The sequence below is a fragment of the Podarcis melisellensis genome, assembly GCF_964234715.1.
Source record: "Podarcis melisellensis genome assembly, chromosome: 1".
In the NCBI taxonomy this organism is placed as follows: Eukaryota; Metazoa; Chordata; class Lepidosauria; order Squamata; family Lacertidae; genus Podarcis; species Podarcis melisellensis.
Genome location: NC_138528.1, coordinates 33,458,812 through 33,484,949, shown reverse-complemented (window position 1 = coordinate 33,484,949; position 26,138 = coordinate 33,458,812). Strand labels below are relative to the sequence as shown.

General features: G+C 42.6%; 2 protein-coding genes and 2 long non-coding RNA genes across 6 annotated transcripts in view; 3 read left to right on the top strand and 1 right to left on the bottom strand.

The window, feature by feature from the left end:
* PRORP (protein only RNase P catalytic subunit) overlaps positions 1-16,369 on the top strand; it is a 58,529-nt gene extending 42,160 nt beyond the window's left edge. The window contains exons 6-8 of the mRNA XM_081911931.1: positions 12,527-12,675; positions 15,670-15,865; positions 16,178-16,369. Coding sequence (XP_081768057.1) covers positions 12,527-12,675; positions 15,670-15,865; positions 16,178-16,306 — 474 coding nt within the window. The 3' untranslated portion in view covers positions 16,307-16,369. The remainder of the gene's footprint in view (positions 1-12,526; positions 12,676-15,669; positions 15,866-16,177) is intronic.
* Positions 12,059-17,584, bottom strand: LOC309372775. 3 transcript variants are annotated; one of them, XR_014169681.1, is made up of 4 exons: positions 16,675-17,093; positions 13,546-13,592; positions 12,426-12,637; positions 12,059-12,124 (listed from the first exon to the last, which is right to left on the bottom strand). It is a non-coding gene; the product is annotated as an uncharacterized lncRNA (long non-coding RNA). The 3 variants fall into 3 exon arrangements; XR_014169679.1 differs by lacking the exon at positions 12,059-12,124 and adding an exon at positions 17,279-17,584 and having other exon boundaries at positions 12,497-12,637; positions 16,675-16,823; XR_014169680.1 differs by lacking the exon at positions 12,059-12,124 and adding an exon at positions 17,279-17,584 and having other exon boundaries at positions 12,497-12,637; positions 16,675-16,747.
* A 97-nt stretch (positions 17,585-17,681) lies between these two features.
* On the top strand, positions 17,682-25,924 carry PSMA6 (proteasome 20S subunit alpha 6). The gene is made up of 7 exons (XM_081915486.1): positions 17,682-17,890; positions 18,748-18,842; positions 19,457-19,538; positions 20,349-20,504; positions 22,378-22,556; positions 23,796-23,890; positions 25,719-25,924. Exons 1-7 carry the CDS (start codon positions 17,815-17,817, stop codon positions 25,774-25,776), a joined length of 741 nt encoding a protein of 246 aa, XP_081771612.1. The 5' UTR covers positions 17,682-17,814; the 3' UTR covers positions 25,777-25,924.
* Positions 20,522-21,941, top strand: LOC309373392. Its single transcript, XR_014170012.1, has 2 exons — positions 20,522-20,984; positions 21,058-21,941. It is a non-coding gene; the product is annotated as an uncharacterized lncRNA (long non-coding RNA).
* Positions 25,925-26,138: the final 214 nt, after the last annotated feature.

Here is a 26,138-nt window from a genome sequence, read left to right as displayed (position 1 = left end):
TACTTTGTCCTTGGTGAAGAAAACCCAGGGTGAGGTGGGGAATAATCTTATGGGATTAATACCTGCAAGCAATGTCTTATCATTTCCCATTTCATAAAGACTTGCTTCTGTCTCCTCTTTCTCTCTTTGTGGTTTAGAGCTGAATAGCCAGCCACATGAAGAAAGGTCAAGAGTTGTAAATTCTCCATTTGGAGCAGAGATCCAAATTAAGCATTAGCTAAGTTTATTGAGTTATTGGACACAGCAGGGAAAGGGGGCTCAAGACAGACACCATAAAAGAAAGCAAACTGGTCTGTCCAGTCTTGGAGTACAGTGGTACCTCAGGTTAAGTACTTAATTCGTTCCGGAGGTCCGTTCTTAACCTGAAACTGTTCTTAACCTGAAGCACCACTTTAGCTAATGGGGCTTCCTGCTGCTGCCGCACCGCGGGAACCCGATTTCTGTTCTTATCCTGAAGCAAAGTTCTTAACCTGAAGCACTATTTCTGGGTTAGCGAAGTGTGTAACCTGAAGCGTATGCAACCTGAAGTGTATGTAACCTGAGGTACCACTGTAATTTGATAAACTGTCAACGAAAAGAAGCTGTGTTGGATTTAGGGTGGTGCGGACAGCTGAAGAGGTGCAAAGTAGAGAAGGTCCATAATTGAGAAGATCCATTTGGGAGTGCCCAATTTTGGCCTTACTCTCCTCTGAAAGAAGTAGACACTTGTATGAGGGAAAGCTATCATGAATTTGAAAGAACTGACAGTCTCCCCAGGAAAAAGTGTGACGTTAACCAGTGGGGTGTTATTGGCAAACCGGTCAGTTTTTTGGAGGTGGAGGTAGGATACTCTGCATGGAAGCATAGCAAACCATGAAGCACTCCTGACACCTTGACAGGTACAATACAGAGATGGAAAGTTCAAAAGGAGTGAAGACAGGGTGAGTCCTTGTGTTAGGCAGGATGGTTTCTCTAGGACTATATTGGCTTGTATATCTCTCACACCTTCTGTCTTGGTAGGAGCAAATCAAGGGTTCTCGTCCATGACATCTTACTTAAAGTAGACCTATGGAAATAAATGAACCTAAGCTAGTCATGTCCATTCATTTCGATGAATCTGCTCTCAGTATGACTAAAATTGTATACAACCCTGAGTGCTTATGAGGCCTGAAAAACAACTTAATCTTGAAATCACTAAGTCTTGCTCTCCTTTGGGAGGAAAAATGAGAAATACATTTAAGAGACAAAAAATAAGTCAAAATTGATTAAGAAAATGTCTCTAAGGAAATTGAGCTTTTCTTCACAACTTCATGAACAGGTGTTGGTTGAAGGACAGGTCCAAAGCACCTACCAAATTTGAGGGGCTGCTTTGTTCTATTGTTTTGTAGATTGCATCATTTCCATAATTAACTAGGGATAAGCTTTACACATATTCCCAAAATGAATGTGCATACATATTTTTTTACATGTATCACAAGCGATGCTGTATTCAAGGAAATTTTTATCACTAACCATCCTGAACCCTGGTTTGCACTTCTTTGGTTTGCTAAATGTCTGGTGGTCTTTTATCTCAAAACAGCACCATTCAAACACAATATTAAAAAAATCCCTCTGTATCTTCTAAATTTGGTTTGATTGAGTTAATTTCTTTCTTGGACAAGAGACTACAGTGGTACCTTGGGTTACATACGCTTCAGGTTACAGACTCCGCTAACCCAGAAATAGTACCTCGGGTTAAGAACTTTGCTTCAGGATGAGAACAGAAATTGTGCTCCGGCGGCACAGTGGCAGCAGGAGGCCCCATTAGCTAAAGTGTTGCTTCAGGTTAAGAACAGTTTCAGGTTAAAAACAGACCTGCGGAACGAATTAAGTACTTAACCCGAGGTACCACTGTATTATTTCATGCAGGATAAAATACTTCTCATGTTCAGATCAGAATCATTTTACAAATAATCACATTTAAATACAAGTTACTGTATAATTTGTGTATTTGGATTAAGGAAATTTTCTTATAGGCCAGGACTTAATATCAGAAAATCCCAGGTCAAGAACTTTTGAATGGTGATTCCCCTAATTTCATGTGTACCAACCCGTAAAAAGCTGTTGAGTATTTTTGGAACACTTTCCACACAATGGAAAGCAAATATGCTAATGTCAGACACAGCGTTTTAATCTATAATTCATCTCCTGAGTTTCAATCTTATACAGTTTAACCGAACCTAAATTGTTGGTTTTTTAAAAAAACACCCACATCAAATATTTTCTTTCCCCACCCCTGAACTAGAATGAAACCTGAAATGTTGGCTGAAAATCTCTGTTGGACCAAAATGAATCTTAAACAAATTCTTTTTTGTTCTCTTTTATTAACAAAAACCAAACCAAAACTATTATGAGCATTGTTTCCAAACTCAAAGAGTAATCCCTTTCGATATTTGCATGTAGGGTTACAATGTGCAGATATTATTGAGGTGGAGGAAGGACATGGCACACCCTCTGTTTGCCCTTGCAGAGAAACAGGAGTCAGAATGATATCTACTCCACCTCCAACCCTGGAATGGACCCTGCCTGGGAATTGGCACACAAGCACTTCCATTGTATCCCCCGCAGTGAGCAGGCATTAGCCCTCACAAAAGTGGGACAGCAGTTTTATTTGGGTTTATTTATTTAACAAAAATTATGTACTGTTTGACTGTAAGAGAACCTTTTAAGTGGTTTACACAAATATAAAATAAAGCATGAAAGTTATCAGTTAGCAGGAATTTGAAAACGTTCAAAAGACGATTTAAATCAACAGTAGGATAGGCTTACCTAAACAGAAATGTTTTAAGCCAGCACTAAACAGAGAACAGCGCAGTGAAGGCACCTGCCTGCCTTATGTTAGTTAATAGGCAGGTAGTTCCCATAGGTGTAGGTGTTGCCATATTAAAAGATTAATTTATTACAATTACTGAATGAATATTATGTGGCACCCATAACACAGCCAATTCTACAGCTTGAAGCAGGTGGGTGGGCATATATTGCATCACGTCCTAAGAGGTTAAGGGCTTTATAATGAAGAGTAACACCCTGAACTTTGCCTGGTAGCAAATGGGCATCCTGTGCAGATCTCAGAGCAGAGGTGTTATGTTCTGCAAGATTGTAAAGCCGTTTGGACAGAAAAAAAAGAATAATCGTCCTCAATTGTCAGGCCAGCAGGCTTGTGCTAAATTGCAGCCTGGAGGCATGGATGTTTTTGCCTTGCTGGAGCGAGCTGTTGCTGTGTAAATGCCACAAGGCTTTCTGTGATCTTATTCTCATCTCCCTCCATCTGTCCTTCGCTAGAGGCCAGGTTTGAAGAATTGCACAACCATTTCTGTGTTCCCAAAGGGGCTTTGGCCACGTTTCCGAATATTCCCCACCTTCCTGCCAGGGCTGTATGGGAAAACCATTTTTTGAAACAGAGAGTAGTTTCAAAAACAGCATGTGAGGTCTGATGTTCAAAGGCAATATCCTCCAGGGTGTACACAAGCCCTTTGATGTGCTTATAGTAGCTCTTTGGATCCAGACCACAATGTGGAAATTGAAAAAAATGGGGAGGGGGGTTTGCAGGGGAACGTTCTGGAATATTGCATCCTCAGGTTACAGTCTGAGATGCACTTTTCTTACACATTGGCATAATAAATCAGGGACCAAATTAACTGTTTTCAAGGACAGTGTGCCACGATGCAAGTCAAGCAAGACTGTAAAATGGAAGCAACCTACATAACGTAATGTGCTTCCCCCCGCCCCACACAGACAAGAGAGCAAGAAGAGCGGCGTGCTTGCATTTGTGCATGTGCAGCAGGTGTCTGATGGATGGTGTACGTTATCTCTTGCTCCTACTTCTCTTTGTCTCTCACTGATTCCCCCCTTTTGTTCATTTAGATTTAAATTTACTTATATCTTCCTATGTTTTCTTTGAAAAAATAATAATAATAATAATAATGTTTTTTTTAAGAGCAAACATGTAAATCCTAAAATAGCTAACTTCTGGTGAGTGGGTGCTTTGTACACACCATACAGTTAAAGCACATACCCCACCACATCCCAAAATCCTGCTAAGTCCCCAACCTCCCCTTTCTCACCTTCAGCTTGTCCTGGTGTGTACCAGTCATGGCTGGGATCCTTTTCCTCATCCTTGGTGTCCTTTCAGTTCATGACAGTGTCCTTCCTTCAGCCCACCTCCAATGCCACCATGTGTACTGCCCTGGCCCCTCCATGATGGAACTGTTGTCGGTTTAGCAAGGCTGGATTCTTCCTACACTTACAAGTTGAGACCATAGAATCATAGAATCATAGTGTTGGGCCATCGAGTCCAACCCCCCTGCCAAGCAGGAAACACCATCAGAGCACTCCTGACATATGGTTGTCAAGCCTCTGCTTAAAGACCTCCAAAGAAGGAGACTCCACCACACTCCTTGGCAGCAAATTCCACTGTCGAACAGCTCTTACTGTCAGGAAGTTCTTCCTAATGTTTAGGTGGAATCTTCTTTCTTGTAGTTTGGATCCATTGCTCCGTGTCCGCTTCTCTGGAGCAGCAGAAAACAACCTTTCTCCCTCCTCTATGTGACATCCTTTTATATATTTGAACATGGCTATCATATCACTCCCAGAGGGAGTGGAGCTGGCACAAATGGCAAAGTTGGGAGAAGTCGGTGCACACCCACATCCCCCCACCCATACACGGTTTGAGCCATTGCCCATTCACCCGAATGCCTGAAGAGAGCTTCTATGTCCTCACCAATCAGGACCAAATGGCTGACTTAGAGACCCTTTAAACTCTCCCTTAGCCAATTTGCTTTGAAGTGGGAGAAGCTGTAGCTCAGTGGGAGATCACACACTTCTTGTGGAAAAGATCCCCAGCTCAGTTCCCAGCATCTTCAGGGAGGGCAGGGTCAGTATAAGCTTACAGTATGAGACAGCTTTATGCAAGTCAAAGGGAAATGCATTATTTTAAGAGAATATATGCAAGGAAAGGCAATATCCTTACAGCGCCAGAGCCCTGAGAATTGGTAACCAATAGTTTTGTACAGTGGTACCTTGGGTTAAGAACTTAATTCGTTCTGGAGGTCCATTCTTAACCTGAAACTGTTCTTAACCTGGTACCACTTTAGCTAATGGGGCCTCCTCCTGCTGCTGCTGCTACTGCTGCTGCTGCTGCACTGTCGTAGTGCGATTTCTGTTCTCATTCTGAAGCAAAGTTCTTAACCCGAGGTACTATTTCTGGGTTAGCGGAGTCTGTAACCTGAAGCGTCTGTAACCTGAGGTACCACTATACTGAAAATCAGGGGTGGACAGAAGGCAGGCTAGGATCTCATAGTAGATTTCTGAGCAATGATTTATGTTATTTCAACAAGAGTTTCTAATGCCCGGTTGTTTTAACATTTAGCAACAACAAAGGGGCACCTTTTCCTCCTTAAATTCAGCTGCTTAAATGCAGGAAACTTGCAGGGCATTCAACTAAGTTTTACTCAGAGTAGACCGATTGAGATCAATTGACCAACCATAGCCATGTTCATTCATTTCAATGAGTTTGCCTTGAATAAAACATAGTTGAATGCCACTCCTAGAATGGACTTTTGTGGGGAAGGATTATGAGTATGGTTCAGTTCTGGTACTGAAAACAAATTATTGAACTCAGAATATGCTCAGAGGCACCCTGTTCTTTAAATCTAATTGTATGCCTTTTGAACCTTGTTTTGGTTGGTAGATCTGGGACTTCTGGTAAAAAAGAAAGAAAGAAATGTTTGTGTATTTGCATCTCAGAACTGGGTGCTCCTTGAGCATTTTTGGGAAACCTCTTTTTGAAACAGTGGTGTTGCAAAAGAGACTGTTTCCTTGTCTCAAGATGAATGCTGGAACTCAGATTTCTGAATAATCCATGTTTTATGGATTGTGACATCTGTTTAATACTGAGCCATAGCAGCTTACCATTTAGCAAGAGTAATCTGTGGAAATTAGGCAATTGAGGAAAACTCTCTTCTTCTCTTGCAACTGTATGCCTTAAAAGTATTGTAAGTAATATGCTGCTGGGACTCTGAAAACAGTTTTTTAAATCCAGTGCTTCAAATACCCCACCTTGAAATATTTCCTATGAAAGTACTGTTTGTAAATACTGAAACAAAATACAAAATTCCATGTCACCTTTTGCAGAAGAAGACCAAAGAGGATTGTGGCACCTTAAGGACTATTAGGGTGGCATAAATTTTCATAGACTAGAGTCAGTTAAGATACTAAAAGGCTTAGTTTTTGCTGCTGCAGCCTATGATAGCTACCTCTCTTTGTTCTGTAGTATATTTTGTGGCCTCTCACAAATCCTCCCATGAAATGAATGGGAAAATTGTGTATTCCTGAACTCATCCCTCATATTGTCCTCTTGAAGCTGAAACTCACTGCTTTTATTTGGCAAAAAAACACAAAAAAAACCCACCTCCTGAAGTATTCCTTCTCGTATCAGCAAAGGTGAATTCACCCAAAGGTGACTTCCTTCTATGTGACAAAGCTATGGCAGGTGAGTTGCCATTTGGCTGAGTCATAATTTGTAGTGTTTTCCTACAAAAGCACTCAGGGAATTCCCTTCTGAGAAATGTTCCCATATCCTGAGGAGGAAGATAGTTGTACAAAAAGTCTGACCTTTTAAAAAGTATGACACACTCTTTATGCTATGTGGTGCAACGATTATGAGCCCATGACTGGGAACTGGGACTGTTGGCTGCTGTTCCTTGCTTGTACGGATAACCTGGTGCAGTTTTGATTCCATCAAACTGATGTCTAAATTCCCATCGATTGCAGTCATCTTGGGGTTGTACTATCACTACTGTTGATTACATAATGTTGTAGTTTTTGTATGTCAGCCCGGATGCACATCTATGCACCTGTGTTCTAATCATGTGTTCCATCCCCGGTCAATTGTGAGACATGACAATGCACTCTCTCACCCATTCTCCTTGTGTCACATATCCCATTTCTGACTGTGGGGGGTACCGTATATCTACACCCAAAAGTCAAATTCTCAGTTTGTGGTGGGGCAGTCTCCTCCCCTTCTGGCAATAAGGCTCCACTTTCTATCAAAGGATTTCAATTACACAGTGTTTACAGTCTTACTGTAGCTGTTTTAGATTTCCTGTCTTATTGCTGATGGTTTTTGAGAGACTATGACAAAACAGGGAAGGGAACCTCTTTGCTCTCTAGGGCAATGACTGTGGGGCAGCAAACCACGTGCAGGTTTTTTTTTCATAGCTCCATGACAGCCATCCTCTTGTGGCAAGTGATTTGAGTGCAATGGCTCATCAGGAAATTGTCTCCACTTCTCTGCCAATGTTCTCTCTTTTTTAAAAAAAATTTGCCCCATTCACATGGTAGGACGCTGTCTACAAATGCCTTGTATTTAGGGGCACATCTTCTGCACAGAGCAATTTTGAAATACTTGTTTTACTGAACAAAGCAAGAACCAAATCCATTGCTCTTCAGTATTAACAGGAGGTTTTCAAATAGCTGGTGATGGCTTTCACCATATCAGTGCAGTGGGTGGGATCATGTGGGCCACAGAAAAGGGGTGGGGATCTGGCCAAAGGGACAAACCTAGAAAAGCCAACAGAAGCAGAGAGGTTGGATGATGTTTTTATATGGCAGGTGCAGTGTAGTTTGAGGAAAACAAATGCACATCTGTGGGGAGGAAGTCCACAATGGAAAATGCCCTCTAATTGCACCATGCATAATTTGGAGTGTCAGTGTAGTGTAGTGGTTAGAGCAGGGGTCCGCAACCTAAGGCCCATGGGCTAGAAGCAGCCTGCGGAGGTCGTTTGACCGGCCCATGAGCCGCCTGCTCGCGCACTGCACTAAACCAGCGCAGCATGGGGACTCGCTTCCACAGTACCAAAAATCATGTCTGTGCGTGTGAACACGGTGAAAACTGCGGGCGCATGCACTCACGATCTGGCCCATGGAGGGATCTCCGTGGGACCGATCTGGCCCAGGCAAGATAAACCTTGCTGACCCCCGGGTGAGAGGGTCAGACTAGGACCTGGAAGACCAGAGTTCAAGTCCCCACTTGGCCATGAAATTAACTGAGTGACCATGAGTCAGTCATGGCCACTCTGCCTAATCTACTCCACTCATACTGGTGGGTCTTCGCTTCACCTGCTCATCATCAACTTTGGATGATTCATCTATGCTCTTAGAATTCCATATTGCAGTGCTAACCAGAAGCATGTTTCAGTAAACATCTGGGAGAAACAGTCAGCCTTTGAACCAAGTGTGAACGTTATATATTTTAATGGGATATTTTTATATCTATATTCTAACTTGAATGCCTCAGTGCAAGGTGGGGCAGGATTCAAAAGCAAATAAGGTAAATGAATCACTATTCCTCTTCTGCCAACAGACAAACAAGATTTGGGGAGGGCCCTGTGCAGGAGCCCATCGGTGGTGTCACCTTGACCATTGAGGAAGGAGGAACAGCGAGGGTGGGGTGCTAGGACTGAGAAAACACCCAAGTATTATCTGCGCAAAAAACTTGGAGAGGCACCTAAACTTTTAAAATATTAAGGCAAAAGCCAATATTACAAGGTACCTTTTAGTATCATGTGAACTTGGACAAAGCATATTTTGTGCATGTGAATTCATATTTGCCATTCACAATGCTGACAGACTTTCTTTGTAGCGATGCAACCATCTAAAAAAAACCAGGGGAATTTTCACCACACTGTAAACATGCTTGGGCATTACCCAGCCGTTCAGGGGATGCATTCAAGTTGCCAATTCCACCTTTTCCTCTTGAGTTCCTTTCTTCTTTCACCACCTCTCTTACACACACACACTCACCTCATTTTCACATTTGTTTCAAGCATTTCTTATTGAATTTGATTGTCTGCACTTCTTTTGCTAATTAAGTTTTCCCCCTCTCCCTTTTTTAAAGGTTGCATTATTTAAAGTATTTTTTAAAATTAGTTTTCTTACCTGCCCTTCACTGTAAGCTTCCAGGGCTGTTTTAAAAAATCTATACATTAAAAAAATGTATGAATAATGTCATGCTGTAGTTTCCTTGGCTGCTGTGAACTACAGTGTGACAGCAAATGGGGCTGTCAGCATTTTTGGACCATCACAGCAGAATGAGAGAGTGAGGAGACGTCAATAGAACTGGTGATGGAGGCAGGCAGGTGGTTGGGTGAAAAGTAAAAGAACGGGGTGGGTGGCTTTGGCGAGGAGTAGCTTCAATGGGGACTGAAGGGAGGCAGCAGGTGGCTTAAGTGAGATAAAAGTGAGGCAGTGGGTGACTTTGGTGAAGGAGATTGTGGCAGGTAGGTGGAGTTGGTGAGTGCAGTGAGCAGGGACACAGGCCCTAGTTAACTAGTATAATCACACAATTTACTTCATTCCTGAAAAGCAAATCATTTCTTCTAGTTTCCCCTTGGTTTTTCTAAATTGACCATTTGTGCTTGACGTGCCATGGAAGCCTGCTAAGCATCCTGGATCTTATTGATCTATGACGTGAGGAGAGAATTCAGACGAAACTGGAAAGCACAAAAAATATTGACAAGTCTCTGAGAATGGCTGATCAGATGGCTCAGAGAGATTACAAGTGTGCAGTGTTATTAGTGCCATGGTAAAAATAAGGCCCTCAAGTGCAGCTACACATTTGTTTTGTCAACCCTGCAATCCAGGTTTCAGTTTTCTGATTTTACTCTTATTGTTTGATGCAAATTGCTTTGGTTAGGCTTTTAAATGATTGCAGGATGCAAAATTTAAAACATAAATGCCTGTTCCCTCCCCACCAAGGTGTGCCTGGCTTCTTCACTATACAGTGGAACCTCTGGTTACGAACTTAATTCGTTCTGGAGGTCTGTTCTTAAGCTGAAACTGTTCTGATCCTGAGGTGCGATTTCGCTAATGGGGTCTCCCGCGGCATGATTTCCGTTCGCATTTTGGGGCAAAGTTCACAACCAGGAGCAGTTACTTCCGGGTTAGCGGAGCTTGTAACCTGAAGCGTTCGTAACCAGAAGCATTCGTAACCAGAGGTACCACTGTACAGCTTTCAGCGAATGCTGAAGACACACCTTTTTAGCCTGGCCTTTGACACCAGAAAAGTGTTTTCAGGGCCTACCTTATTCTTGGGATTGTAATCTATTTTAACTGTTTTTAATTTTAACCCACCCTGGGTCCTGTTGGTGAAATAGGTAATAGGTTTAACATTGAATAATACAGTTTAAAAAGGCAAATGCTTCCAAGATCATATTGACAAATCCAGTACTGATCCCCAGGTATACCCATTGGATGCTGGCTCAGGGTAGTGTTGTTTTGTAGGGAATAGGAATGCAATATTATACCAGGGTATAAAGAATTACAGCATCTCCTCAAAAATATGTTATATCTGTATTCACATTGTGTTTGAAAAACTTGCTGAACCACTCCTAGAGTCCTTGCACTTGGCCTGCATTGGTGCTTTCTGGAAGTACTATCACCTATGATATGTTGTGGTTTTCATCTGTTTTGTCTTTCTGCTTTTATCTTTTTTTATGTGTTAGCTGGCCCATGTGCCCTGCTGCTTGCCCCACCTCAGTCCCTTCCATTTTTCACATTTGGCCAGAGCCCCTTTCTCAGCTACTATATTTTTCTCCATAGGTTCATATTCTCAACAGAAAAGAAGCAGACCGCTTCACATTTTAAAATGAACTTCCATTGGGTTTCTTAAGAACAGATTGTCCCATTGAGCTTTGAATATTTTCTATTCTAAAGCAACAGCCCTTAGCATTTGACTAGTGTGAGTGCCAGCCATTTCTCGGAACATTTTTCTTTGATTCAGTCGTTTGAAGATTGGACTATAAGTGAGTGGAAGCTTTCAGACATAGTCTGATGAATATAAAGAAACAGCACAGCGAAATTGTTTCTTTCCCCCTTTTATTGTGGGCTTTTATGTTTTCCTTAAAGATCTAGAAGTAGACTTTAGAAAGATTTTAGCAGTGTGTCATTTGTGGCCTGATCTTAACATTAGAATGTAAGAAGAAACCTGCTGGATCGGATCAATGGTAATGAGAAATCTGCAGTGTGTTGGACACCCAAAAATATGGTTTTTGCCTTTTGGAAATAATTATTGACTATTATTTGGTGATTGGAAGGGAGAATATATGTGCAATTTTAAAGCAAAAAACGTTTGCTTTAAAATCCACTCATTCAAACCATTCGAACCATTCAGTTTTCTTTATGACTAAAAGAAAGTGGTTTCTCTTGTGTGTTCTTTTTCTAAGAAGCAGTTATATGTGGGAGTAGTATAACCAGACAGGAAATCTCATTGTAGCTATGTATAGACCACCACAGTAATATCCACACCTAAAATTAGAGGCAGACTATTATAAAAGGAAACAGGTAGAAGGAGGCATTCAGCGGTTCTAAAACAAAACAAGAACACAGAATTTCCTATTTACCATATCTGAGTACAGAGAGCTTTTTGTCATCCTGAATTCTTGCAGGATTTGTTTTCAGGTAGTCCACAGTGATCACAGGTCTTTTCCACTGGTAATCAGGCTTTTGAAGACTGCCTTCAAAGTTTAGATAGGGCCAATTTAGGTTTCTTCAAACAGGACTACTGCTTTTGCGCAAGGCCAGTTTGACCATACGGATGGGGTAGGCAGAAGCGACACAATTCAAGGGCTATGCTAGAAGCAATGTCCAAATCTGGACTTTTGTGCTGCTTCCAGCACAGCTGGCTTCCCAAAATGCTGTGTGACATCTTGGGAGGTACTCTTAGTTCAAGCTGGGCCAACCTCGCCCTGTATGTGGCGGAAAGAGAATGTGAGCTGGCCCAGGCTTTGTGCTCATCCTTGCTGTGATTCAACTTCCAACCCTCCCTTCCTATTATAACTTTGGCTTCCTGTTGTGTTTCACTGCCAGCCAACTCCTAACCATTTCTACAGTTTCAATGCAGTCTCTCCCCCCCCCCCAGGATATTGAGGGTGGATGGTGGTAGGAATGCAAGGGGAGAGAACCAAAATGTGAGCCAAAAATATGAGAAGGTGGGAGTTAAACTGCAGTGGCAAGTGAAGGAAGAAGTGTAGGCACCTATATTTATATTCTCTTAAGGCTGGGGTGGCAACCTTTTTCAGCTCAAGGGACACATTCCCTTCTGGACAACCTTTGTGGTGTGAGAGGGCATCACAAGGCAATGATCAGAAGCAAAAGTGGGAAGAGTAAATGTTATCTTTGGATAGTAGGCTGGTGAGGGTTTGGCTTGGGAGAGTATGTAGCCTAGGGAATGGTTTTCTGGCCAGATAGAAAGGTCTGTATTTGGTCCTTGAGCCTGAGATACCCGCCTCCCTGTGCTAAGGGCTTATTTGTTAAATGTAATTTCAGCTTCAGCAGTGGCCTGCAATAATTCAGAGGTTCAGATCTGACCATAGAGGACAATGTGTTATCCAGTATTAAGCTAGAAATACAAGAATGCAAGATGTGGTCCATGTATTAGAAGCTTATGTCTTCATTGTCTTTAATTCTGGTTCACTGAATGTTTGCTGCTTCTTTTTCTTTCTTCCCATAGCTGCTGAATGTTGTCAGCTACCTAGCACAGCAGAATCCACGGATGCTTATACTGGGGCGCAAACACATGCTGAAGAAATCTGCTCAGTGGCACAGAAATGATATGGCTGCTCTGCAGAAGAAAGCACACTTCTTCTTTACTGAAAACCTGTATGTTCTGATGTTTAACAATGTCATCTTCAGAAACATTTATACTGTACTAGATTCAGGTTGTAGCTTTAAGACACTTTGACAAGCAGACCCTGAGTTTGATCATTTAAGGCAAATGTTTTTAGTTGTACAAGCAGTACATTCTTGATGGGTTGCATTTCTTAATTTTGAACTTCTCTGCAATATTTAAATCCTTTTCCCAGCCCAAGGTAATATAAAACAAATGCAGGTCTTTTGTTGTCGCTGTTCAGTAGTGCAGCTTTGCCTTGTAGGTATTTAATCAATGATCAGCTACTTTGTATTCCCAACCACATTTGAACACAGTAAGTGTGCCATCCTAGCCATTAAGGCCAAGCAGCCGACGAGGTGTTTATCAGACTAAGCTGAGCTCGTTAAAACATGCCTCTCTCATCCAAAAGATCAAGCAAATTGGCATCGGCGAAACTGTCCAGAACTGCTAGATGAGCAGCCTGTGATAGAGAAATTAGGTTGACTTGAGCATTCAGCCGAAAGATCAAACACCTCTCATTATCCATTTAATCTCTTTCTCTAATACTTTCTCCTCCTTACATCCATGTATAGTTCATTCTGGAAACACAATGAAATGAAGCAGATACAGTGGGCTGTACCCAACTAATTCAAAATATACCCATTAAAATTAATGGGCCTAATTCAGCCACGTCTATTAATTTCAATGGGTCAATGATTAACATTGGCTACAACCTTGTATCTAGGACATAGCCTTGATTTACTATTAGGTGTTGGCAGTGCTCACATGCACACTGGGAAAAATTACATTTCTCATCACATGGAAGCGTCTGTCAAAACAGAGAAGATAAAAGAGAAGCTTGAATACTATTTATTACGTACGTCTGCTGGGTGTCTCATAAAATGAGTTCTCTAGTCTGGAGGTTGTACTAAAACATAACACAATAAAAAGTGTCATAGACTTTAAACATCCAGCTCAACATAAAACTCAAGTACAAAAAATCCAACATACTAAAATGCGGTATAAATCACAGGAGTTAAATCACTAATAAGGGCTAAAATAACATGACCTTAAAAGGCTGGAGTGTGTGTACCAGAAGGACAGCAATGGAGGGGAGATTCACTAGGGACAGCATTGCTTACCAGACCGAAAACAATGAAAAGGCCCTTTCTCTTATGGTTATTATTTAAACTTCATATTGAGGAGGTGCATGTAGAAGGTGTCTCAGTCTTCGCCATTAAAGGCTTGGGCTGGTAGGTATCCTACCTGGTACTGAAGTTTCTAGTTGTGTAGAATTTTATAGGTCAAAGCTGGCACTTGGAATTGGGCCCAAAATTGATTCCAGCATCAGTTAAGCCAAGAGAGAAGCAGAATATCCTGAAATGCTTAACAAAGAGCACTCAACAAAGCTTTACCTATTTCAATTACCTCTGGTCATAAAACAACACAGAATTAGCATACAGTGTTATTTTTGCAGCAAAACTCTATAAAACTTAATCGCTTGCCTTATTTTAGTACAATTGAATGTGCTTCTGTAAAATTTTGAAAATAAATCCGCTGTGAAACTGAGAGACACAATTTTGTTAAATGGTTAAATTTTGAAAGCTATGCAGCAGACCAGGTGTGGGTAATCTGTGGCCCTCTGGATGTCACTGGACTACCAACTCCATGAGCCCTAGTAAGCATGGCCAGTTGTCAGAGGATGGGAGTTGTAGTCTTGCAGCAATTGAGGGCCATGCATTAGCCATCCCTGCAATTGCTGTTGTTGGCCTCTATCTCTTTTGAGAGACAGTGGAGTGCGTCTCTGGGGAAGTGATCTCCCCAGGGCACAAGCCTGGGCAGTGTGTATGGAGGTCCTGGGCTGCCCATAGAAAAATACCGCCCCCCCGGCCTCATTGATGTGGTCCAAAGGAAAGCAGAACAATATGCTTCGCTGCAGAAGTTGCTGGAAGGAGGCAAGTTGCCATCCAACAGTCTTAGGGACTCCACTCTGGATTTGTGTAGGGTTTACTCCTTAGCCTTATTTTTCTCCCAAAGATATCCCACAAGGCAGCAGAGGTTTAGGATCAGCTTTTTCCTTCTTTTAGACAGACTACCTTCGCAGGTTGACAAGCCCCAGCTGCCCCTAACTTCCCCCTGCAGCACATGCAGAAACCACTATTGGTCTTGTCTGCTCAATCCACTGGAGCTTTTGCATACACAGGAAGTCCCTAACATGCTGAGGGTTTGTGGCTCACCAGCTACCCTCACCTGGTTTACTAACCAATCAAAGCCATTACTGGGGTGTGGCTGCTGTTGCATGCTGACAGCTTCTAGGAGCCACAGGTGAGAGTGCAGGGTGGGGACCAAAGGTGGACAAACTGCCCCAGAAGCATGATGTATCCTCCACCAGAGGTACTACCCCTCCCCTAACACCCCCAAAATCCCTGTAATAGAGACAAAAAAATCCCTGGTGATTAAAGTTTGGATGGATGATAGATTGTTTCTCATGAAAGATAGTTTTTACTTAGAATTAGCTACATTTATGTTTTGGTTTGGATAGTTATTTTAGATTGCAAGCTTATATTGTATCAGATTATAGTGAAAAGAGGACAATGGTTTTCTATTTTTAAAAATACTATTTTCTTAAATGTGGATGTTAAAAATGTAGATAGGAAAGGGTCAAGCAACTTAGTACAGTCATACCTCGGGTTAAAGTAGCTTCAAGATGAGTATTTTCGGGTTGCGCGCTGTGGCGACCCGGAAGTAACGGAGCGTGTTACTTCTGGGTTTCGCCGCTCGCGCATGCGCAGACGTTCAATATGACGTCACGCGCATGCGCGGAAGTGGCGAATCGCAACGCGCAGGTGCGGGTTGTGTTCACTTCAGGATGCGACTGGGGCCCCGGAACGGATCCCGTTTGCATCCAGAGGTACCATTGTAACTTCATAATTAACAAATGAGAAGAGTTTAAATAAGCTCCTGAGCAGTTTAGCAGTGTGTGATGTTCCACCTTCTTTTTAAAGGTCTGAAGATGATCCATTCCTGCTCTATGCCACTCTTCACTCAGGAAGTCACTGTAGATTTGTTACCAGAGATCTATTACGTGATCATAAGGCTTGTCTCTCTGACAGTCTAACTCGACGGCTGTTCTTTAAATGGCAGCGGGGACATCAGATGGTGCTATCTGACTACATACCAGGAAAGAGGATAAAGTTTGAGGTATTTTTTATTTTAATGCACTCCTCCTGCTGATTTAGTTTTAGTAATGGAAATGACTGCATGTGATCATCACAGAATAATAAACTGATTTAAAATATGATTAAATTATAACATCAATGGATTAAGTTGGTAATGTGGAGTGGGTGTAATATTTACTGGCCATCCCCCAAAATAATTTCTTTGGGATTTTATTCCCGTAGTACCTATTCTGCTTACCAAACATATCTGTGCATGTATGTTGGGAGATGTGCAACACATATATTTTTATAGGAAGTAAAAACTAACAGTTGTTTCTCTTTCTTTACTTAACAGTCTGTATTGAATTTTGATACAATCGTGCAGACCACAGGTAACACATGGCATATTCCCTATGATGACAACGTCTTGGAAAGATCTTCTTATGAAGTGCCTACAAAATGGCTTTGTCTTCAACAGAAATAAAGGATGCATTTCTCCGAACAAAAATGTACTGTTGTCTCAAATAAAGCAGATACTATGTACCTATTATGGAATTCATGTTTTGATGCAAGAGACCTGCATTTGATCAAACCCTGAAACTTATCAACTCATATTTTATTTCTATAACGTATTGTAAATGGTGGAGAATATTATATAGCCGATTTTAAAATAAAATTTAAAAAAATCATCCTTGATTTTTGATTTCTGTGTTAAAAAAATATTCCTGATTTTCACCAATGTCTCTATTTCAGATGTTTTGTTCTGATGACTTCTTTACCAGAAACTCCACACAGGTGCTTCTCTGCACCAATATTTCTCGGTTTATGATGAAGAAAGTGTTACCCACTTACTTTAGTAGTACTGCTCATATTCTCCCAAGTTCTCAGTTGGGCACCTCTGTGACTTTCTGCTGCTGCGGTTTTACTAGAGGCGGTGGAGGGCATTCGGGTTATATACATGCCATTTACAGGGTCCCACCACATTTTACCATAAAGTGAGCCTCCAAGATACACCAGAGAAGGGCTGGTGGTTCGGTGCTTCTGATTTTCATCTATGGGGCGCAATGAACTGCCCACAGTACAATATAAGGAATCATTAAAAATGGACTAATGGGATGTGGGTGGCGCTGTGGGTTAAGAGACTGAGCCTAGGACTTGCTGATCAAAGGTCGGCGGTTCGAATCCCCGTGACAGGGTGAGCTCCCGTTGCTCAGTCCCAGCTCCTGCCAACCTAGCAGTTCGAAAGCACATCAAAGTGCAAGTAGATAAATAGGTACCTTCCTCTGGCGGGAAGGTAAAAGGCGTTTCCATGCGCTGCTCTGGTTCGCCAGAAGCGGCTTAGTCCTCCTGGCCACATGACCTGGAAGCTGTGCGCCGGCTCCCTCGGCCAGTAAAGCGAGATGAGCACCACAACCCCAGAGTCGTCAGGAGTACCTTTACCTAAAAAGGGACTAACCTTAAATCTCGCCCTCAGTTACGTTCACTAAAATGGGCACGTACTATGACAGATATTTTGATGGACCCTTACACTGTGCAGGCCTTGGAAACTGGGGGGGGGGGCTACTGCGAGGGAGGGGGCTTTTAATTCCCTGCACACGGAATAGAAGTTTTTCGCAGGCACAGGAGGCGCCCGCTTGAGCTTCGCGCATCCCTTCAGATAGCGGAGCCAAGGAGACGAAGGAAGCCTCGTCTTTGCGCATGCTCGAAAGCCTGGCGGTAGCTGTCGGGGGGGGGAGCTTACGCTACTCTCCGGCCCGCTCGCTCTTGCTGCGCTTGCGCGTCGTAGACAATGACTAAGGAGCAAAAGCGGAGCGGAAGTGAGTGGGAGACTGCACTGAACCTTGGTCGGCTGCGCCTGCGCGGGAACCTGTGACCCCGGAAGTACTCCCCGTTGCCCGAACTGCGGCTCTTGGAAGCTGCCCCTTGCATGCTGTGTCTGCAGACGGTTCCCCCCCATCGCCGCTACGACCACTTTTCATCCTCCCGCTGACCATGTCCCGAGGCTCCAGCGCCGGCTTCGACCGGCATATCACCATCTTCTCCCCTGAGGGGCGCCTCTACCAAGTAGGTGAGTGTCTGGCAGGAACTGCCCCGTCACGGCCCAGGGCCCCGCCTCTCTCCGGCCCCATCGGAGGAAAGGGGCAAGGTGAGGGGAGCAGCCGCCCGCTCCCGTGTATTGGGAAGAGGGAGCACGTGATGGATATGCGGGGCGCCTCTGCCTCTCCCGTAGCCGCTTGCAGAGGGAAAGTGCCAGGAACGCGGTAGTCATGGGTCTCCGTGCAAGGTGCCTGGGCATCTTGTGAAAGAAGGGCAGGACCGCGCAGCGAAAAAGCTGTCTTTGTTTAAAAGCGAAACCGAAAGGAGTCTGCTGCAAAGGAGAATGCACCCCAGTGCTTGCGAAGGGGGGCATTGTCGCTAGCCTTTTCATGACGAAGTTGCACTTGCTGAATATTCCCCTCCCATGGCAACTATTGAAGTTTCAGCGCTCTTGATTTCTTTTGCATCAGATCACCCTGTTCGTTGCACATTTACGATAATTGGGACAGGGGATTGGAACGGGTTTCAGCTTAAAAAACAAAAGTAAACTCCCAGATGCTTTTGCAAAACTGAAGTGAAGAGAGAGTCTGAACCTCAGCAGGACACTCCAGCATTGCAAAGTTAACTCAAGTATCCAGTAGTATGGACAAAAACACGTAACTCTGGAATGAGAGAGGTGTAAAACTATAGAAATTTGGTTATGTCAAATGCTCTTTAGATTGAAATATGAAAAAAAAAACCTAATGTATGCCCACAATGATTTCAAGCTGTGTAACACTGTGTAAGTACTACTGAAGATGAGTAATCGGAGTTTGCATTTGGGAGCTTCTATATATGCTATGTAGCATTGTTGTCAAATCTCCTGACTATGTTTAATGTACCATTTAGAGTATGCATTTAAGGCCATAAACCAGGGTGGCCTTACATCAGTAGCTGTTCGTGGAAAGGACTGTGCAGTTATTGTCACACAGAAGAAAGTACCTGTAAGTAGCAGTATCCTGAGCATCTGATTCTTTTTTTATTATTATACGCTTGGATAATTTGCTTCCTTGTTGATCCTTAATAATTAACTCCTCTGCTGTTTATTCTTGTTACTTAAAAGTACCAGAATTCTCTGGAGCATATAAGTAGGCTTATAAAGAATAAGACTTGGAATTCTTGGGAAAACACACTTGGGTAAGGCCACTCCCACTGCAGAGTATCACAGTTCCAGAATGCTCAGCCCCAAAGTGGGCACTGGGCATTGCTTTCTTAAATCTTTTGAATGGTGGCCAGATTGATCCTGGTGTCAATCAAAGCCTTATGAAGAGTTCAACCCACCATAGACTAACTCAGTCAACACTTCCCACTCCCACCCCAGTCTGGCTGTCACCAGCCAGGGTATTTCGGGGTGAAGAGAAAGAGAAGCTGGTTAGGATCATTCAGGCTTTCCATTGCACCATCTTATTTTCATCTTAATAGCAGTGGACAGTGATGTTATTTGAAGGCAGTGTTAGTGACAAATACACTTTTTAGTTCTTTTGTTTTTTTAACGTGGAAACCTTTATTTGGCTGTGTAGAATATTGTTTAAAACTAATCTTTGGCTTTCTCCATTAGGACAAGCTACTGGATTCCAGCACAGTGACTCACTTATTCAGAATAACTGAAAACATTGGCTGCGTAATGACAGGAATGACAGGTATAAAAATTACCCACCTGGAGAGCTACTGGATGGTGATGTGCAATGTTGATATGGAGTCAAAACATAATACTTCTTCTCAATATCCAGTGAATTGTTATGAGCCAGAGGCATTTGATTTAGTTCTGCCTCTGAAAGTAAGCAAGTCTTACCAATTTCTGAATGGGAAACTTTCTCATAACCCTTTGCATATTGCACAGATATCCCTGGGAGGGGAGAGGGTGGTCTAAATTATTTTATTAATCCAGTCTACGGGAGGTGTAGGAGAAATATTTCAAATTAGTTTTGTATTCAGATTTTAAGTACAGTCGTACCTTGGTTCTCGAATGGAATCCGTTCTGGAAATCTGTTTGACTTTTGAAAACCAAGGCATGGCTTCCGATTGGCTGCAGGAGCTTACTGCACTCAATTGGAAGCTGTGTTGGACATTTGGGTTCCAAAGAACATTTGCAAATCGGAACACTCACTTCCGGGTTTGCGGCGTCCGGGAGCCAAAATGTTCGAGTCACAAGGTGTTCGCGAACCAAGGTACGACTGTACAAGCAACTCACATTTTACATGGGAGTTATGTTCCAAGGCACCATGTGTTTAAATGAAATCACATATATTTGATTGAAAAAAGCCTACAAATACCCAATTCTGCCTCTTTTTGTAATGTTTTGGGGTCACTCCGGGTTCGGCGTGATGTGTATATGCACTGTAGCTCACATATTGAACATGCGTAAATAGGGAGTTGCCTATAGCTTTTTTCTTGAAACTACATTGACTACATGAAGCATGGGAATGATTTCAGTTCTTTCTTTATGTCAGCTGACAGTAGGTCCCAGGTGCAGAGAGCCCGCTATGAGGCTGCGAACTGGAAGTATAAGTATGGCTATGACATTCCAGTGGACATGCTGTGTAAAAGGATTGCAGACATTTCTCAGGTCTACACACAAAATGCTGAAATGAGGCCTCTTGGTTGCTGTAAGTATATAAAATATAAACTGAAAGTAACATTTCAGAACTTGGGGGATGCTAAGGCTGAAATATTGTGCACATGGACATCAGTGGGATGGATACTGCTCAGAAGATGCTGCTTCTGCACGGAGCAAAGTGTAATTCAACCCCATTGTGGTTCTCCGTGGTTCTCATGAATTTGTTTCATGATGATATTTAAAGGCTGCCAATACAGAAACCTGGAAAGCTTAAACCTCACAGGAAAATCCTGATCCCTTTGCCCAGGAGCAGTGTCTTCATCTCACCTACAACCTCATCCCACTGAAGAAGGGAGACAGTTTCTCAAACAGATACTTGTGCTTTGTATCTCTGAGGAAAATGGAACAAGGGTCATACCAATTTGTCACTGGTTAGCTGCCTGTTAATTGCACAAAAACACAGATAAGATTACAAAGGCAATAATTTAATCTGCTGAAGCTGAGTTAGAACAGAAGGTACAGTCTGCTTGTCAAATGAACTGGTGAAAAGAATTTCATGCTGCATCTTAGTATGCATCAAGGTTACTAGGTCCTGTTGCTAGGTGTTTTTGCTCTATATTTTGGGACCTACCAACTAGCATTATCTTAAGTCTTCCCTTTATTCAGATTTGCCTTGAGATTATTAGGTTATGCAACAGATTTGCTTATGTCTTGTGCCAATACTACATATTCTACACAACCTTCTAGTCGTGACTGATAGATACGTATTTGAAAAGCATCAAATGAAATTGATTTTAAGTATTTGAGCATTTTTTAAAAACACTGTATTCAACGTAGATTTTATGCTTTGAGGTACTTTTAGGGTGATCTGCTTAATTAGAAACTGATTTATTGGAAGTACCTGCTCTTAAGGAATCTGGTTTCAGGTAATATTGTTGCAAGACGCTCTGAGAGGAAGTTACTTCCATGTAATGCAGTTACGTTTTTCTCAATCTCTACTTTCTAATAATACTGGATTGCAATGCAAGATGCTTTGCAGATGTTCAAGAAGATTTTGTTTTGGTTTTGTTCCTATCCCTTTTTTCAAATTTGGAAGTTGGCATTTTAAGAAAAACGTATTTTGAAAAAGGGAATATATTTCAAACTACGTTCTAAAATAGAAAACAGTTTCACCTTTAAAATTGGCATCATGGGGTTTAGGTCCTGCAAAATAAGCAATCAAGTTTAAGAAGCAGACGACCCTTTCTCTAGTGATTCAGTGCAGCGTTGGGCCTGTAATCTAATGCAATTAATGAATTGTCTGTTGTGCAGATATGGGTGAGCCATTTGTTAATGAGTTGTGCATGGAGGTCTACAGTCCTTGCCTGGCCAAGCTAAAAACTAGTCCCCATCTGTCATTCTACCTCCCGACACCATTTCTGACGGGAAAACTATCAGGGAGCATGCCAACTTGGAAGCAGCGCCACTCAACATCCCCTCCCCCCCACCAGCATGTCTTTCCTGCAAAGAGGCTGAAAAGCCTGTACTATTAGTTACTGCTTGAAAGTGCCCCAAACTCTTAACAGGAGCAGTAATGAACCTTTCCCCTGTCCACTTTTGCTGCTCTGGAGCCTCCTTTTCTGAGGTGCTTTGACCATGCAGTTGCCAAACATTCGCCAGACTTCATCCGAACCCTGAAGCTCAGAGGTTCGTGAAAATCATCAAGCAACTGTCTGGACAATTCTCCACCTACCTCTGAGCTTTGGAGCTGGGATTAAGGCATCACACTTGCCAGAGATCTTGTTGCACACTGCCCATGGCAAGTGGAATGCTGCATGTTTTGCCTGTTAGAGTAATAAGAGATTGACTAGAATAGAATGAAGCCATTAAATGAGAAAAGAGAATTCCACTCATTTTAAAAAATAAACCTTATTTTCCCAAAGGCATGATTTTGATTGGCATTGATGAAGAAAACAATCCTCAGGTATACAAGTGTGATCCAGCAGGATACTACTGTGGGTTTAAGGCTACAGCTGCAGGAGTCAAACAGACAGAATCAACTAGCTTTCTTGAAAAGAAAGTGAAGAAAAAATTGGACTGGACATTTGAACAGACCGTGGAGGTAAGTCAAATGTACATCAAATTTTGTTTGGCATCAAAGATGTGGGCAGTCCTTATTTGAGTTTGCTGGGTGACAGTGACATACATTCTCCCCTCTAGTTCTTCCATGTGGTTATTGTCAAAATGTCTTGAGTTATTGTCAAAATGTTTGCTTAACCTTTCACAAGTTTGCTCTGCAAAAGCCAAAAAATCCCATCCCACCCCCAATTGCCTGTTTAATTTCATGCCTTAAGTTGCTGGTACTTCAGTTTTAGTTGTGGCACTGGGGAGCAGAGGACAGTTGAAATCACTAACCGAAAGGTACTTGTCCTAGTAAGTGGGGTGCCCACTGATAAAGGCCTAATTTTTCTTGCACATTCCTAGGTATCCACTTTCTGTAACAACGCCTGTGTAGTTGGCTTATTGGGTAGGCAGGAATGCTAAACCAGTGTCCTAGTCTAGAAGTTTGTGGTTTCTGCTTTGCGACCTATTCATAAAGTCATAATAGTAAGAACATATATATGAAGCTGCCTCAAACAGAATGAAACCATTGATCCATCTAGTTTAGTAGCGGGCCATTCTGTCTGCAGAATCTTCTAAAATCCTTTTGGGGTGGGGTAGGGAAGGGGGAATGGGGAAATCTTTCCCCACATTTTCAATGTGTCTCCCCCTCCCACCATCCCTCGTTCTTCACATCTCTGCACTAGCATCACAATTGTTGCATGTGTGTATTGAGCAATAGATTGGTGGGGCTGATACTCAGTGACATTAAATTTTTAAGAATTTTGTGGTTCAGATGCCCAATTCTTTCTAGACTGATCTTGCCTTCATCAAACACTGCTTTGACAACATTATATTAGCAACATGCAACCTTCAAACAGTTTGACTTCACCCCACAAAGGCTCACTCCTTCCCTCAACTATAGTGGCTACTTTCAAACTGGAAAGTAATAATTTAAATAAAGTTGCTGTACGCTGCAGTGTCGGACTTTTAGCTTTGAACTTTGCTAGAAACACAGCTGTCTTGACAAATCCCAACTGTAAGGAATGACTGCTGGCATAGTCATCTTCACAGCTCTTCAACAGAGAAGTTTAAAGTGTGCTAGAACTCTGCAGCATTTGAAATATTCTTAATTCAGCTTTGCATGAACAGGGCATAAATTTAACAGAAGTGAAAGATAAGTTTTGAATGTCAAAGTAGTATTTTTAATTTTGATTTTATATGCTGTGTTTCTAATGTCTCCTATATATTTCAATTCTAGACAGCAATAACCTGCCTCTCTACTGTTTTGTCCATTGACTTCAAACCTTCTGAAATAGAAGTAGGAGTTGTCACACTTGATAATCCTAAATTCAGGTAAAGAGTAAATGCAGAACTTTCCCTTTTTGCTTATGCACAACTAAATTTCATTCTTCTTAATGAGACAGTTTAGGTGTGACCTCAGGGTTCCATCCAGTGTGGTCATCCTGTTGGCACAAGGGCTACTGCTTGCACAATGGATGTTCCATTGCACCCTCTCCCCCATGCACCTCCCAAATCTGTTTTGGTGGTTTTCCCAACCTTCCAGAACAGATTGGGGGGACTGGAAGAGGAGGAGGGGAAGTCCTGTTGTGCAGGCAGAAGTGCTTGCACATATAGGATGACTTCCTTGAATAAACCCTCATCCCTTGCACTGGAGTTCTAGAGCATTTCATTTTACTGTATACGATTGCATGGATAAGTACACGTGCCTGTAACTGCTATTTGGGATGTGGCCAAGTACTTGAGGAGCTGCTGTGTTCCTTGCATATTTCACTTCCTAGGGTATGCATTGTTTATAAAAGGTAAAGGTACCCCTGCCCTTGCTGGCCAGTTGTGTCCAACTCTAGGGTTGTTCACCCATCTCACTTAAGAGGCCGGGGGCCAGCGCTGTCCGGAGACACTTCCGGGTCACGTGGCCAGCGTGACGAAGCTGCTCTGGTGAGCCAGCGCAGCACACAGAAACGCCGTTTGCCTTCACGCTATAAAGCGGTACCTATTTATCTACTTGCACTTAGGGGTGTTTTCGAACTGCTAGGTGGGCAGGAGCTGGGACCGAAAGACAGGAGCTCACCCCGCCACGGGGATTTGAACCGCCGACCATGCGATCGGCAAGCCCTAGGCGCTGAGGTTTTACCCACAGCGCCACCCGTGTCCCTTGTTTATACACGCTGCTAAATTCATCCACTGGCTCAGAACTGGAGTATAACAGGGTTTAAAGAGATTATTAGCATCCCTGAATTAGCAGTGGGAGATTGTCAAGAGAAAAGTGTTGCAATGCCAGCATCATGAGTGGTAACAATATAAGGGCATCTGTCAAGAGAATCTGCAGCCTTGAACCAGGCATAGCATGGTGCTCCATTAACAGAAACACCAGCACTTCCCCTTGTTTTAATTTATTATCCTTGGTACACAGAACTGACTCCTTACTGTTAACACTTTCTTGGTGCATTGAACACTTTTCACTAAGAGCAGGCACCCCCAACCTGCGGCCCTCCAGATGTTTTGGCCTACAACTCCCATGATCCCTAGATAACAGGACCAGTGGTCATGGATGATGGGAATTGTAGTCCAAAACATCTGGAGGTCCGAAAGTGGGGTTGCCTGACTAAGAGCAAGAAAAAAGTGGCTCATTAGTGCTTTGAAGGGCGGCAGTTTTCACAGCTTAGTAGACAGCCATAATTTGTGGCTGCCACTGGCCTTGCTTCTCTCCTGTCTTGGGGAAGAGCAGGATCTCAGTAGAAATCCCACTGGGCTTCAGAAATGCTTGGAAGTAGCAAGTCTCCTGCTTCCTGGCACTATGAAGCCCAGTGCAGTTGCAGGCATAAGCTGCTGTCCTTCTCCCAGACTTGAGAGATTGGTAAGGAGGCTCATCCTTGTGATTGTGCTAGGCTTCAGGAAAGCTTGCCAGCTGCTGTTTCCAAAACTCCTGTGAAGCAAACCACAAAGCTAGAGACTAAACCAAAAGAAACAAAACAAGTAAAACCTCAGAGGTACCACAAAACGGTTTTATAAAATGTTCATGTTTTGATGAAGGCCTTCAAGAGCACAAAAATAGATTTCCTATTATGAAAACATTTCTCAACTGAATTTTCTAATTTTGTATTTAATACAGCTATTTGAGGCGCAAAATTAATAGTTTCCATTCTTTTCACTCCTCTTTTAGGATCCTTACAGAAGCAGAGATTGATACACACCTTGTCGCTTTAGCAGAGAGAGATTAGCTCTATTTAGAATTCCTAATTCTGTGACTTCGGGCTAGAATGTCTGGTGAAAACCAACTTGTTAATGGCTCTGGATTATGGGCTGAAAATGGAATGCTCACTATCTGATGTATTTTACTCTGTACGAATAAAATGGTGGTTTTGGAAAGCTTTGTCATTTCTTCATTGCTCAACAATTAACCTTCTTACATCAGTTGCTGTGTTTAGATTTACAGTGTTATAGCTATGAGCAGTTCCACAGTAACCACAAGTAACAGCTTTGAGAAAGTACTTTCAGAGATAACTGGGAGTGAATGTACTATGTTTAAACCTGCCTGCTGCAGAGTAATGGCTTGGACATTAGGCAGGAAAGCTTGTAACTT